The sequence below is a fragment of the Vombatus ursinus genome, unplaced genomic scaffold (genome assembly GCF_900497805.2).
Source record: "Vombatus ursinus unplaced genomic scaffold, bare-nosed wombat genome assembly UNPS02000749.1, whole genome shotgun sequence".
NCBI lineage: Eukaryota > Metazoa > Chordata > Mammalia > Diprotodontia > Vombatidae > Vombatus > Vombatus ursinus.
The window spans coordinates 21,615,251-21,628,505 of record NW_020940527.1 but is presented as its reverse complement, the minus strand read 5'-3'; the positions used below and the strand labels follow the sequence as shown (position 1 = coordinate 21,628,505).

The following is a 13,255-nucleotide window of genomic DNA, read 5'->3' as shown; positions in this document are numbered from 1 at the left end:
AAAGGAGAAGGGAAATAGTACCTACTATGTGTCAGGCACTGTGCTAAGCAATTTTACAAATATTATCTCATTTGATCTTCACAATAACCCTTTGAGGTAGGTGTTATTCCCCATTTTATAGTTGAGGAAACTGAGGCAGACAGAGGTTAAGTGGCTATCATTTCACTGAAACTACTCTCTCCAAAGTTAGTAATGATCCAAAATGATGCAACTAACAAATCCAATAGCCTTTTCTTAATCCTCATTCTCCTTGACCTCTGTAGACTTTCACACTGTTTATCACTTTTTCCTTCTTGATTCACTCTAGGATTTCAGGATACCACTCTTTTCTGGTGCTCCTCCTACCTATATGACCACTCTTTTTTTTATCTCCTTTGCTGAATTTTCCTCCAGATCATGCCCTCTAACCACAGGTATTCTGCAAAATTCTGTCCTAGCCTTCTTATTTTCTCCCTCTGTACTACTATACTTAGTGGTTTCATCAGATTCTAGTGATTTAATCACCATTTCTAAGCTGATTATTCTCAAATTTACTTTTCCTGCCTCAATCTCTCTTCTGATCTACAATCTCACATCTCCTTTCAGATATCTCAAACTGGATGTCCAGTAGACATCTTAAACTGAATAAATACAAAATAGATCTCTTTATCTTTCCCCTTAAACCTTCCCTGCCTCTTACTTTCCCTATTACTGTGGAGGACAACACCATCCTTCTGGTCTCTTAGGCTCATAATCTAATAGTCAGCCAGGACTTCTTACCCTCTGTCATCCCCATATCCAATCAGTTCCCAGATCCTGTCAATTTCATCTTTGCAACATCTCTCAAATACTTGCCCCGTTCTATCCTTTAACACTGCCACCACTCTGGGGCATGCCCTCATCACCTCATGCTTGGATGACTGCAACAGTCTGCTGGTGGGTCTGCCTGCCTCAAGTCTCTTTCTGGACCAGACACTCATGTCAATCTATCCTCATTCAGCCACTAAAGTGGTTTTCCTAAAGAGCATAAATCATGTCATCTCCCTACTCAGTAAACTCCAATGACCCATTACTGTCTCCAGGATCAAAACCAAAATCCTCTGTTTGGTATTCAAAGCCCTTCATAACCTGCCCCCCCCCCCTTTTTTAACCTTTGCAGGTTCCTTAAACCTTACTCTCCACCACATACTCTGATCCAGTGACACTGGCCTCCGTACTATTCCATAAAGAAGACATTCTCTCTCTAGGCTCCTGACATTTTCTCTGGGTGTCCCCCGTAACTGGAACCCTCCTCCATTCCAACTATTAATCTCCTTAGCTTCCTTTAAGTCCCAACTAAAATCCCACTTTGTACAGGAAGCTTTCTCTCATTTCTTGAGCCTTCCTTCTGTTAATTTTTTCTCACTTACCCTATATATATTTATTTGCATGGTGTCTCCACCACTAGATTATAAACTCCTTGATGGCAGTGACTGTCTTTTGCTTCTTTTTTGTATCCTACTGTGCTTGGCACATATATATATATCTATATATCTATATATATATCTATATATATCTATATCTATATCTATCTATCTATATATCTATATATATCTATATATATCTATATATACATATATACATATATATATATATATGTTTGCTGATTGATTGCCTAGTCAGTGTCTAAGGCCATATTTGAGCTCAGGTTTTCTTGACTCCAGACACAGTGCTCCATCCACTGAAACACCGGCTGCCTCTGACTTTAGGGAGTTGAGCTATTACTTCTTCTTTATAGGAGGAAGCTGAGAACCTGAGGTGGCAGCATGGTATGGTGGAAAGAGTGAGAAGATCTGTGTTCAAATTGTGCTGCTGATATTCACTATTTTTGTAAAGTTAGGCAGATCATTTCATATTCTTGGGCCTTGGTTTCCTCATCTATAAGATAAGGAAATTGGACTAGAGAGCCTCAGACATTCCTTCTGACTCTAGATCTATGATCTTAAGAGGTTCAATTCTTTGAAGGGATTAATTTTGGATGGGGAAAATTACTTAATATCAATGTTTCATGGACACTGGGCTAAACTGGGCCATGGCTAACCAATTTTTTTTAATCCAAAGAACCATTGTCTCTTTATATGTCAGGAGTTTTAGAAAAGATTTTGAGCACCTAATTCATTAGTGTAGAGGGGAGAAACAAGGGGTTGAGTTGGGATGTTTGGCCCCCTTCCTGCTGTCATTGATAAAAGATGCCAAAGATGCCTGGGTACCTTCCAGAAGCTCTCTAAGGTTCACACCCACTTAAGTGTCCACTTGTCAAATGTTAATGCGCTGCATCCTCTGGTTTTAAATAGAATTAGAGATGTTTACAGCTTTGGTTAAATGCACCTGGTTCTTCCACATTAAACTTTATTACAAGAGTCCTCCATCAGCAAACAGGAGAAAATGCCATTAGTGGCAGGGAATGTGTGGGCGTCCTGACTGCTGCTCAAGGAACAGGCATTTTATTATGTGCTATTACTGCTTTCTTATTGGCAGATGTGGGTGGAATGCCTTTATTTTTTATTTGTCTTGGAGGTTCCAGTGTGTTGGGCCTTGGAGCCCCACTCCTCAGGCAGGGTGCCAATCTCCCTGGCTAGCCTGGGTGTAAGTAATGTTGTGAAATAGATAGGCTTCCCCTGTCAGCTGTGGTGTATATATTAGTAAGATCACTGAATTTACTTTTAAAAATACATCTTTACTGATATCTTTTTTAAAAAAATATTACTTAGACTTCCCACCATTTCATTCTCTCCACTCTCTTCCAGAGGGCCATCTCTTAGAAAAAAGACAAAAAAGAGAGAAAGAAAAAAAATTCTATAAAATTAACCTATACACACCAATATATATACACATATACATATACTTATAAATGTATGTATATAGTCTGACATTACATGTAGCACCCCACAGCCATAGTCCCCCACTTCCAAAAAAGTAGAGGAAGATGTCTTATTATGTCTTCTCTTTGGGGTATTTTTTATTTACTCTTTTGAAAGACAGTTTCTAAGTTGAAGTACTAAGAACATTAGTTTACAAAACATCCCACCTCTATCCTCCTCTGAAAGCTGGGGCAAACTCTCCCATATACATTCACTGTCCATGGGAGGAGTCAATCTTGAATAAGGTACTATTATCTAGATTCAAAGTGTCCAAAGCATTATACATATATTTTCTCTTTTGATCATCACAATTATGCTCTGAAGCAGAAATTACAGGTATTATTATCAGGGAAACTAAGGATCAGAAAGGTAGGGTGACTTGACCTTGGTCACACAGTTAGTAAGTGTTAGAGGCAGTATTTGAATCCAGGTCCACCACTCTATCCACTATGATCTCCACTAGCCTCTTGACTATTCTCTTAGTTCCGCTTCTTTACTACATGCCCAGCCTTGGGCAAGTCACTAAAATTACCTGTCAGGGCTCTGCTTTCTCTTCTGTAAAATGAAGAGTTGAATTAGATGGCCTTTAAGGTCCCTTCCTCCTTATGATCATCTGATGTTGACTTTCAGAATTTTCTCCTCTCTTCTCCAGGTTCCTGGGGCAGCTGCCAGCACTAGGGCGGCTTTGACAATTAATAATTAATTTGACATTTTGAATCCTTCACTCAAGGTTTCAAGTAGACTTGTGATCACATCAGTTAGGGATATTCACTCAATAGGGCAGATCTCAGCCTATCTGGGTCAGCCTATCCTATGCAGCTCTCATCCATCTTCTTCCAAGAGTTCACTATAGGGGTGCACCCAATATTGTGGCTTCTGAACTTGTCTCTGATCTGAAACTGCTTTTTTGAAGATGTCAAATATCTAATTGCCAAATCTGATAGTCTTTGATCAGTCTTCATTCCTCACAATTTAGCTCATGCATTTGGCACTGTTGACTACCTTCACCCTCCTGGACAGTATTTACTCTATGGGTTTTTGCGATACCGCTCTCTCCTTCTCCTCTTCCTTCTCGTCTGGATGCTCAGTCTTTGTCTCCTTAGCTGGATCCGAATCATATCCTCTAATTGTGGCTATCCTCCAAGGCTCTATCCTGGGCCCTCTCTTCTTCTCTCTACTCTCTCTTCTTTATCTTCTTTTCTTTTCTGACCTCATTAACTCCCTTGTGTTTAATTATTAATCTTTTGTGGATGACTCACACGTCTATACGTCCAGCTCCCATCTCTCCCCTGCATTTCAGTTCAGCTCAACATCATCAGCTGCCTATTGGATATTTCAAACTAGATGTCCTGGACACATCTAGAAATCAATATGTCCCAAATAGAACTCATTATTATTCTCCCCAAACCATTGCTCTTCCATTTTTTCTTATTTCTATTAAAGGTGCCAACCTTCATTGGCAGAGATCTTCCTCAGCTGAGAGTTCAGTATTCTAATGAAATTATAGAATGGTGAACCTATCCCCATGTATGGGCACAATGGTATATCCTGGGGATATAGAGCAAAATAAAAATCCATTTCCACTCTCATCGCCTCCCCTAAGCTTCCTTTTAGTTCTACATCATATGCTTCTATGTCTAGTCTCACTGGAAGAGGGTAGAGCATCAGGATAGTTATTGCAGACAAGAGGATTGACACAGTCTATGGAAGAAATACTTCAGGGTTTGAGGTGGATTGAAAACATTCTACTAATAATTCCACTGTGGACTAAGTTTGCTTTTTGCATTTTTCCAGGTAAGAGGATATAGCAGGAGCCCAGGACAGCTGGACATCCTGCTGAGTGGCCTGATGGAATATTTGCCAATGTAGAGTCTGTTCCATTTTGCTCTAACTCAATAGAAATTATGTATGTAAACTCTTTCAAAGGGGGTATTGATAGGGGAATATCCAAATCAAAAGTTATCATTGATAAACTAGACACTGCAGTAATTAAAGGTAGGTCAGATAAATCAAGCAATGGCATTTTTGATTTTAAAAAGCCCATTAGGTCAGATAAATTAGGCAATATTAATTTTTACAGTTTCTTCCTCCATCCTCCATCAACCAGTAGTCACAGGATCACATATTTAGGACTGAAAGGAAGCAAAGAGACCATCAGATCCAACCTCCTCATGTAACATAGGAGGAAACTGAGGCCCAGAGAAGTGAAGTGACTTGCATGGCTGAGATCACACAGGGAATTGGTATTGGAGGTGGGATTGGAACCCACATGTTCCCTGACTCATTACAAGCCTGGCACATCCACTATCTACCACATCCCCACCTCCATATGATCATGAGGCATGGATGGCATGGCATCTCCAAAAAGTTTAAAAAGTCCTCTCTCATTCTGAGACCCACAAGAAAAAGAAACGTATCCCAAAGGAAGGAATCAAGAATTGCCTGGTCCTTCATGCTGATGAAACAGCATTTGGGGAACTGTGCCTTGTCCTGGCTGCCTAGAGACTAAATGAACTGGGGCGATTTGGAGGGAGCAGAGAGAAAGGAGACAAAATGATTCAGTGAAGGGGAAGGAAGGAGGGAGAGAGGGAAGGATTTATGGGAAGAGGTTGAAAGAGCCCAAAGTGGCCAGTTTGGCAAAGTAGTGATTGAAGCTGGCTGCTTTGTGAGAGCAGTCTATGGTGTATTTCAAATATGTCAGTGTTCAAAGAGGGGAAAGGATCATTTAACCAAGCACCAGGGGATGTAACTTGAATAAGTGGGTATAATCAAAAGAGAAGAGATTGAGGGTGATTAGCAAAGAAATCTTCTTGCACACTTAAAGTTACTAGATTCTCGAATCTGCCAAGAATGTGGAGAGTTGCGCTGCTTGGGAGGAAACTCAGTGGCCTTGGTTACTTTTGTCCAATGATTTCTAAAGCTTTATTGGGCGTGGGAGTTTCAAAGACCCACACAAGTGCCCATGGAGCTAAATAACACCTGTAAGGTAGCAGTTTTAACCTTTTGGGTGTCAGGATTCCCTTACACTTTAAAAATTATTGAGGAGCCCAAAGAGTTTTTATGTGAATTTTATGTGAATATTTATCAATATTTACTGTATTAGAAATAAAAATGTCATGGTATTATTATGGAACTATTTTTGATCCTGGAGACTTTCTGAAAGAGTCTTAAGGGTCTCCAAAAGTCCCTGGACCACAGTTTGAAAACCACCACTGTAAGGAGTATTGATCAAGGGAGTTCCCCAGATCGATTCCATAAACATTTTCCCCCTACAGAATAGGGGTTCTTACTTTAGGATCTGTGAACTCAGAGTGTTTAAGGTTTTGAGAACAATACTTCAATATAATTGGTTTTCTTTATAATCCTATGCATTCTATTTTATGTATTTAAAAACATTAATTTGACAAGGGGTCCATAGGGTTCATTAGACACTGCCAAAAGTTAAGAACCTCTGCTCTAGACTGTGCTGGAGGGACAAAGCCAGCTTCCAAGGAGTTTAAAGTGATGTGGGCTGCCTCTCAAGGTGAATTGGTTGGTTCAAACTTCTGAGGAGAGAGAGGAAGGAAGAAAAGTGAAGAGAAAGAAGGGGAGAAGTAGGGGGAAAGGAAGAGAGAGAGAAAGAAGGAGGGGAGAGAGAGGAAAGGAGAAAGAGACAGTGAGAGACACACAGATAGACAGACAGAGACAGAGAGAACTAATATACCAGCAAACTAGTATACTCATCTAATACTTTCTAAAACTTCAGGGACCCCACCTGAGAGATCACAGTGACATTAGAGTGCAGCCCTAGAGATCTTAGTGACATCAGAAACCAACTATTCAAACCCTCTCCTTTCACATAAGAGGACACTGAGGCACAAAACAGTTAAGTGACTTTTCCAAAGTCCCATAGGTAGTAAGGGTCACAAGTGGGATCTGGCTGCAGGTCCTCAGATTCCAGTCAGTCCTTTGGTTTTACAGACCTTATGAAGGTACTGTATCTTCCCTGATAGATTTGAATTTCTGTTAGAAATAGATGAAGCTTCAGAATCATGCTTTTATTCACAAATCTATCCATACCAACCTGGAGCCACCCCTCATTAAGAATGCCTTTCTCTTCAGCTTGAGCAGCTCTAGACCTCCTCCTAAACCCCATTCCTTAAGGGGCATACATAGACCAGAGGGCTCCCTCCAGGGAAGCCTGCTCTTCCAGAACATGAAAGACAAGACTTAGCTCCCTTAGACCCATTGCCTAGCATTCTGATCCTAGGAAAAGGAAAGACACACGCTCAGAACACCGGAGCAAAGCAGGCTTCATCATAGAATTCATCCTGGAAAAGTCCCCACCCAGGTTCCCTAGCACTCTTCAGAAGAATCTGAAGTACATAAAGCAATGGAGACCATTGAACATTCATGATGGCCTCAGAATGTCCCTCATGATACTTTGGACACATGTCCTTAGCTCAATGCTTGGCACATAGGAGTCACTTAAATGCTTCTTGACTTGACTTGAAGATATATTCAGGCCCACATAACCTTTCACTTGTACTTTGCCTAATTAGTATTGCTGCTTTAATTATTTCCCCTCTCCAAGCCATCCTTCATACAGCTGCCAAAATCACTTTTTCCAAAGCACAGGACTATGGCAGTCCCCTACTAAATAAATTCTACTGGCTCCAAAGCACCTCCAAGACCAAATAAAAACTCCATTATTCCACATTTAAAACCCTTTATAATCTGACCCCAACTTACCTTCTCAGCTTTATTATACATTACTTCTAGTCTCACACTCTCTGGTCCAAGCCAAACTTTGGCCTTCTTACTGTTCCTTAGGTATAACACCCCATCCCCCACCTCCATGCACCTAGCCCTCATGTCTATCTCTCAGGATTCCTAGTTTCCTTCAGAGCTCAGCTCAAGGAGAATCTTCTGCATAAAACCTTTCCTGATCTCCCCTTCTCACTCCAACTATTTCTTGTGAAATGCTAAGTATTTTGTTTTATGCATTTAAAAATAACCACCTGAGAAGTTCATAAGGGGTCTCTTACCAAAGTTATCTCATCTTTATTTTATATATATCCTACATATACAAATATATGTGTGTGTACGTACACATATGGATATGTACACACATACATGTATACATATACAAATTGTCTTACCTCATAGAACATAAGCTCCTTGAGGGCAGGGACTATTTTTCTATCATTTCATTCTCAATACTGAGCACAATGCTTGGCATATATTAGATGTTTAATAAGCACTTGTTGTCTGATTGATTGCTTGATTGACACAGAGCAATTGAGTTCTGGGGTGTGGATAGAAGTCGTTTGGGACTTTCATGGCACTGAAGCAATATGGCTATTAGTGTGAGATTCCTAGCAGCTTTCCTTTCAGAATGTATCAGTGTGTCCTATTGGGGCATCTCTTGTTCTAGAAAGGCAGTCAGTAGGTTTCATCTTCAACAGGTATTCTTGTGACATTTTGTACCTACAGATATACATTTGGGTATATATGTGATTCACACACAATATTACATATACATATATATGTATATACACACACAAATAAGTGTGGTACACAGTGGAATAAAATAGTGATAAAGGAGTGCTAAGCAAATATGTGCTGGGTTATGGGAAATCTGAGGTTAGGAAGATCACACCCAACTGGGGGTGGATCATGGTAGCTTCATGGAGGAGAGGGCTTCTAAATTAGATCTTGAAAGAAGGAAAAGTTTGTTGGAATGTTCCCCAGATAACAAAGCAGGCTGAGTACTTCATTTGGTCTATGGTAGGAAGCCCAGTGGAGAATGGTTAAAGAAATATCTGTAAGGGAGGAGAGAGGGAAGATACAGAGATAATAGGAGAGAAGAAATGACAGTGATATAATTTTAGCAAACCTGGGAAAACTTTGTAATTTGGCAGCATGAAGAACTGATGTATTCTTTGGAGTCATTCAAAGTACTAACAAGCAACCTTTATGCCAGGAGCAAGTTCCAAAAAACAGAGTAGGGGCAAGGTGCATAAAATTCATCTCAGTGGAGGGTGGACATTAAAGAGGGACAGAATAGAAATTCACCCCAGCCTGCTGTCTGTAACTTCCTATTTTTAACTAATTATTTTTTAATTATTATCACTGTTGATACGCTAAGTTCTGTTACTTCTACGTTGCTGAAGGTGCAATTTCTAACAACACCCTCCAAATTTCAAAATAAAAAGAATAAAAAAAAGTTTCAAAAGTAGGATCAAATAAATAATTTCAGCATACTATAAATTTTTGCACCCTGGGACAAAGCCTCATTGTTCCACTCTAGTTTCAGCTCTGGTGTGGTTTGATTTCTTAGGCACTTTTTTTTTTCTCTCTAATAGGAATAGAAGAAATGAGATTTTCAAATCTGTTATTCAGACCCAAATATTACAGAACTCCTTCATTTCAGGGAAGAGATTGTACTATATTTATCCCTTCGGTAGCCTCCCTCTACTAGTTTCCATCAAAGACCAGCCTAACAAAACAAGCTTGTCTAACAGTCTCTGTAATTGAAGCTCTGTGGCAGTGTGCATGTAGGTGTGGGCATGTGGGGGAGGACGGACTTTGGTGAAAACATGTGTATTGGTGCACACAGCCTTAAGGACAGGCCGCATACACCCACAACAGGCCCTGGATTCCACTGAACTGAAAGAAGACGAGTCAGTATTCAGAAGGAAAATTCAGGGCAAACAAGTCCATGACAGCAGCCAAGATGATTACATCTAGATGTGTTAGAGGTCTTTTTGTCCAACCCCTTCATTTTACAAATGAATAAACTGAGGAATAGAAAGATGATGTGACTTGCCCAAAGTCACGTAGGTTGTAAATGGTAGAGCTGTGAATTAAACTCAAGTCCTGTTCAGGGTTCTTTCCCTGGAACAACAGTGCTCACCAACATAGAACTTCCCTGCCCTCAACACTACTGTGGCCTTCAGAAGAGTTTAAATAGGTACTGACATCATCTCGGCATTATGGGTTGCCAAAAGGACCACACCACGTGAACACCCTGACTTCGTTTGTTATTTCAAAGGCTTGCGTGGGCTGTGTCTGGTATCACACACATCTTTTACCAAGAACACTTCTGGCTCTCAGCTGCTCTTTGCCCCAGGGAGCCGGTTTACAGACTACATACAAACAGAGAAGAGATTCCCCAGGCAGTTTCTTTGTTTCTTCCTGAGAAACACTATTTATCCTAATGTGGGGGAAGGTAGAGACACCAAACTGTCCTCAGAATGAGACCTCAAGCTCTGTAACTTGTCACCACTTCAGGTTTAACTCACAGGGTTAAGAGGCACCCTTGGACTCCCCATATTGTTGGGATGTCCACCAACACACTGTCTCCTGATTTCTGTCCTGGGATACCATAGACTTCCATGTTGGGTAAACATGGAATAGGGAGTCATTGAGAACCACAGAGGCAAGGGGAAAGAAGGGGTACTTTTTTTATTCTACTTGGTTAGTTTTGTTTCCATATAAAATGTATTCATTTACTGGGATCAGAGGCACCATTCAGGATCTAGAGCTCAATTCTGGAAGAGCCCAGATAGCATAAGAATTAAAACTGGCAATTTCTGTTCTCAAGTTTATAGAGGGAATATCATCAGAAAGGTAATGCAATATATCCCAAAAAGCTAAGAAGTCTATATGAAGAATATATACTTGAAACATATGTGCATTCTGGGGTAGTAAGTTCCATGAGCATAGTGCCCATTGGTAAAGTGGTACTTCTTTCATTCTTGTCATTTTGCTCAAAGGTACCCTTCTTATTTTGGTATTCTGATTCAATTTGTTATTTATAACATTTATTAAGCATCTACCATATTCCAGGTAGAAGTCATCATGAATTCAGGAAGATTTGGGCTCCAGTCCTACTTTGGATGCATGTGATCCTGGGTAAGTAATTTAACCTTTCAGTGCCTCAGGAAATGCTAAGATTATGGTGCAAGAAAGATGCTGATCTACACTGGTAGAGGAAATTTCTTCTCTGCAAGTTACCTATGCCAATGAAATCACAAATCTAATCCCAAAAAGAAATATGAAAGTCATGGTTCTAGTTGTTTAGAATTTAAAGACAGGAAGTCAGCAGCCTTTATCATGAGTCACATTATACTGGGGGCATATAGCAAGAAGGCAACACAGTACAATGCAAATGAACCCTGGATTTGGACTTATAAAACCTGGGTCTTATTCCCAGCTTTTCTACTTGCTACTTATGAGACCTTGGGCAACTCACGTAACCTCTATAAGTGAAGGGGTTGAGCCAGATGACATCTAAGAGTCATTCCAACTCCAGATTTATTATCCTATGTAGAATACATGTACTGGTGTAGATGAGCATCAGGAAGAATGTGATACACCTTCTCCCCTGTGGCCCCTTAGCAGAAAGAATGTTTGGCATGAATTCTAAAAAGTTACCCAGCCTTAGAGCCCCACTGAGAGCTACGCCTAAGGTGTAGGTTTATGAGATTTGTGGAAGTGTGAAGTTTTCCTTAGCTAAACTGTGTCTTGAAGGAAACTAGGGTTCACAGAGGCCAAGCTAAGGAGGAAGTGTATTGTTCAGGATTTGGCAAACACGTCTTTGTTTGTACCATCCTCGATTTTATAGTCAGTGATTGGGTCCTCTCCTTTCTCAGCCTTCTTTCCAGACAGAAGAATGAGCCCAACATTTTAATCTGGGCTTGTAGACAGTAGTACCTCTATCCTTCTTACTAGTTCTGTTGCCCCCTCTGTGCCTTCTTTAGGTCTGTTACACCCCTTTTTAGCTTCAGCAGACCAAATCTCCCACCAAATTCCAAAGGTGGATACTAGACATAAGGGCTAGATACCATATCTGTCTTGTATCCAATTCCCTTCTTGATGGTGCCCGACATTTTGTTGGTTGTTTCAACCACAGCTGCACATAGGGCCAATATCCATGGGGACATCATAAGATTCTTATTTTCTTTATGAAGCCAAATCCTGACAGGGCAGTAAGCTAAACATGTAATATAAGTTGGGCATTTGGGGAGGTATAGGTACCCAGCACCATTTAGTAAGTTACTGCTTGAGTTCACTAAATGTTATTCTAATGCCTTTCTTACACCCTGGAGTGTCTTTTGATCACCTAGCAGGGTCTGCCTCCTTTCTCATGTTATTAGCACTTAGCTTGATTCTTTCTCTCTTCATAAAAGAGTGGGGAAGCAAAAGGAGCCCCTTTGGCATCCCTCCATTATTTCATATAGCACAGAGTAAATGGTTCCCCAATGCAAAGGTAACTACTATAGAACAGGGGCAATTAAAAGGGGGCTGCATTCCTAGTGCTGCATGACAGGTGTCAACACCCAAAAGAAGACGATTTGATGAAGCCAGAAGGAAGAGTCAATAACTCTGGTTCAGATTTTGGGGTCTCTTTTGATGATGATGCATCTTAATTTAATTCATTTCAGCACGTAATTTAATTCATTTCAGCATTCATCAGAAGTTGGAAAATGTTATTCTTCTTTTTCTCCTCCTCCTTTAAATTTATTTTTCAAAAAGCTCAGACAATTTCCTTTTGTCCTGGGCAATTTTCAGTTTTGATTTATTGACATAAAGCTCTGAAAAACAGACTTTAAAAAAGCCCATTGTATATTAAAAGGAGTTACTTGACTACACCTTTAGACTTAAACCATTCCGGCTTCTGTTAAAAGGCCAAAAGTAGGCCCAGACCAAGCCTCTGCAGCTCTTTTTTTAGATTCTGATGGCTTAGAATGAGTGTAAATAGCTGTTGTTTTCCGTTGTGGCAAGAAACTCTGAGGGTCTTCTCCTCCCTGATTGATATCTCTGGGATGGCAAACTGGGCCATCTTTGTCTCAATTCTTAAATAACCCTTAGTCACTGAACAGGTATGCCCTCAGTCAAACTGAGGCATGAGAAAGGCCTTAATTTAGAAAGGCTGGGGTCACCCACTGCATCCTGGGCCATCTCCAGTCATTCTGACCATTGTCTTGCCACTGAATTCCAATGACTGGAGGAGAGAGCGAGGCTCACAAATTTACACAGTTCTGTTTCCCTCAAATCCAAATCACTCCCAAGTCAAGACATCATCCTCATCATGTCATGAGTCCTCTTCAAGAATGAAGGACAATTTACAACAACAGCAAAAACTAATTATCTAACATATGCATACACTCAACTGGGCACTATGGTTATAAAGACAAACACAAAAAGTGTTTCTGCCTACAAGGAGCTTACAGGATGAACCTTGATATTCATAAGAATGTAATGTAGGGACTTGATGGCAGAGACCATTTTGTTTTTTATTCTTACATCTCTACTGCCTAGCAAAGTGACTAGCACATGATAGGAGCTTAACAAAGTCTTGCTGAACTGTATTTAATTCAATTAAATTG

General features: G+C 40.3%; 1 protein-coding gene across 1 annotated transcript in view; it reads left to right on the top strand.

The window, feature by feature from the left end:
• VSTM4 (V-set and transmembrane domain containing 4) overlaps positions 1-10,779 on the top strand; it is a 135,429-nt gene extending 124,650 nt beyond the window's left edge. Inside the window, exon 8 of the mRNA XM_027861089.1 lies at positions 10,713-10,779. Coding sequence (XP_027716890.1) covers positions 10,713-10,772 — 60 coding nt within the window. The 3' untranslated portion in view covers positions 10,773-10,779. The remainder of the gene's footprint in view (positions 1-10,712) is intronic.
• The last annotated feature ends 2,476 nt before the right edge of the window (positions 10,780-13,255 follow it).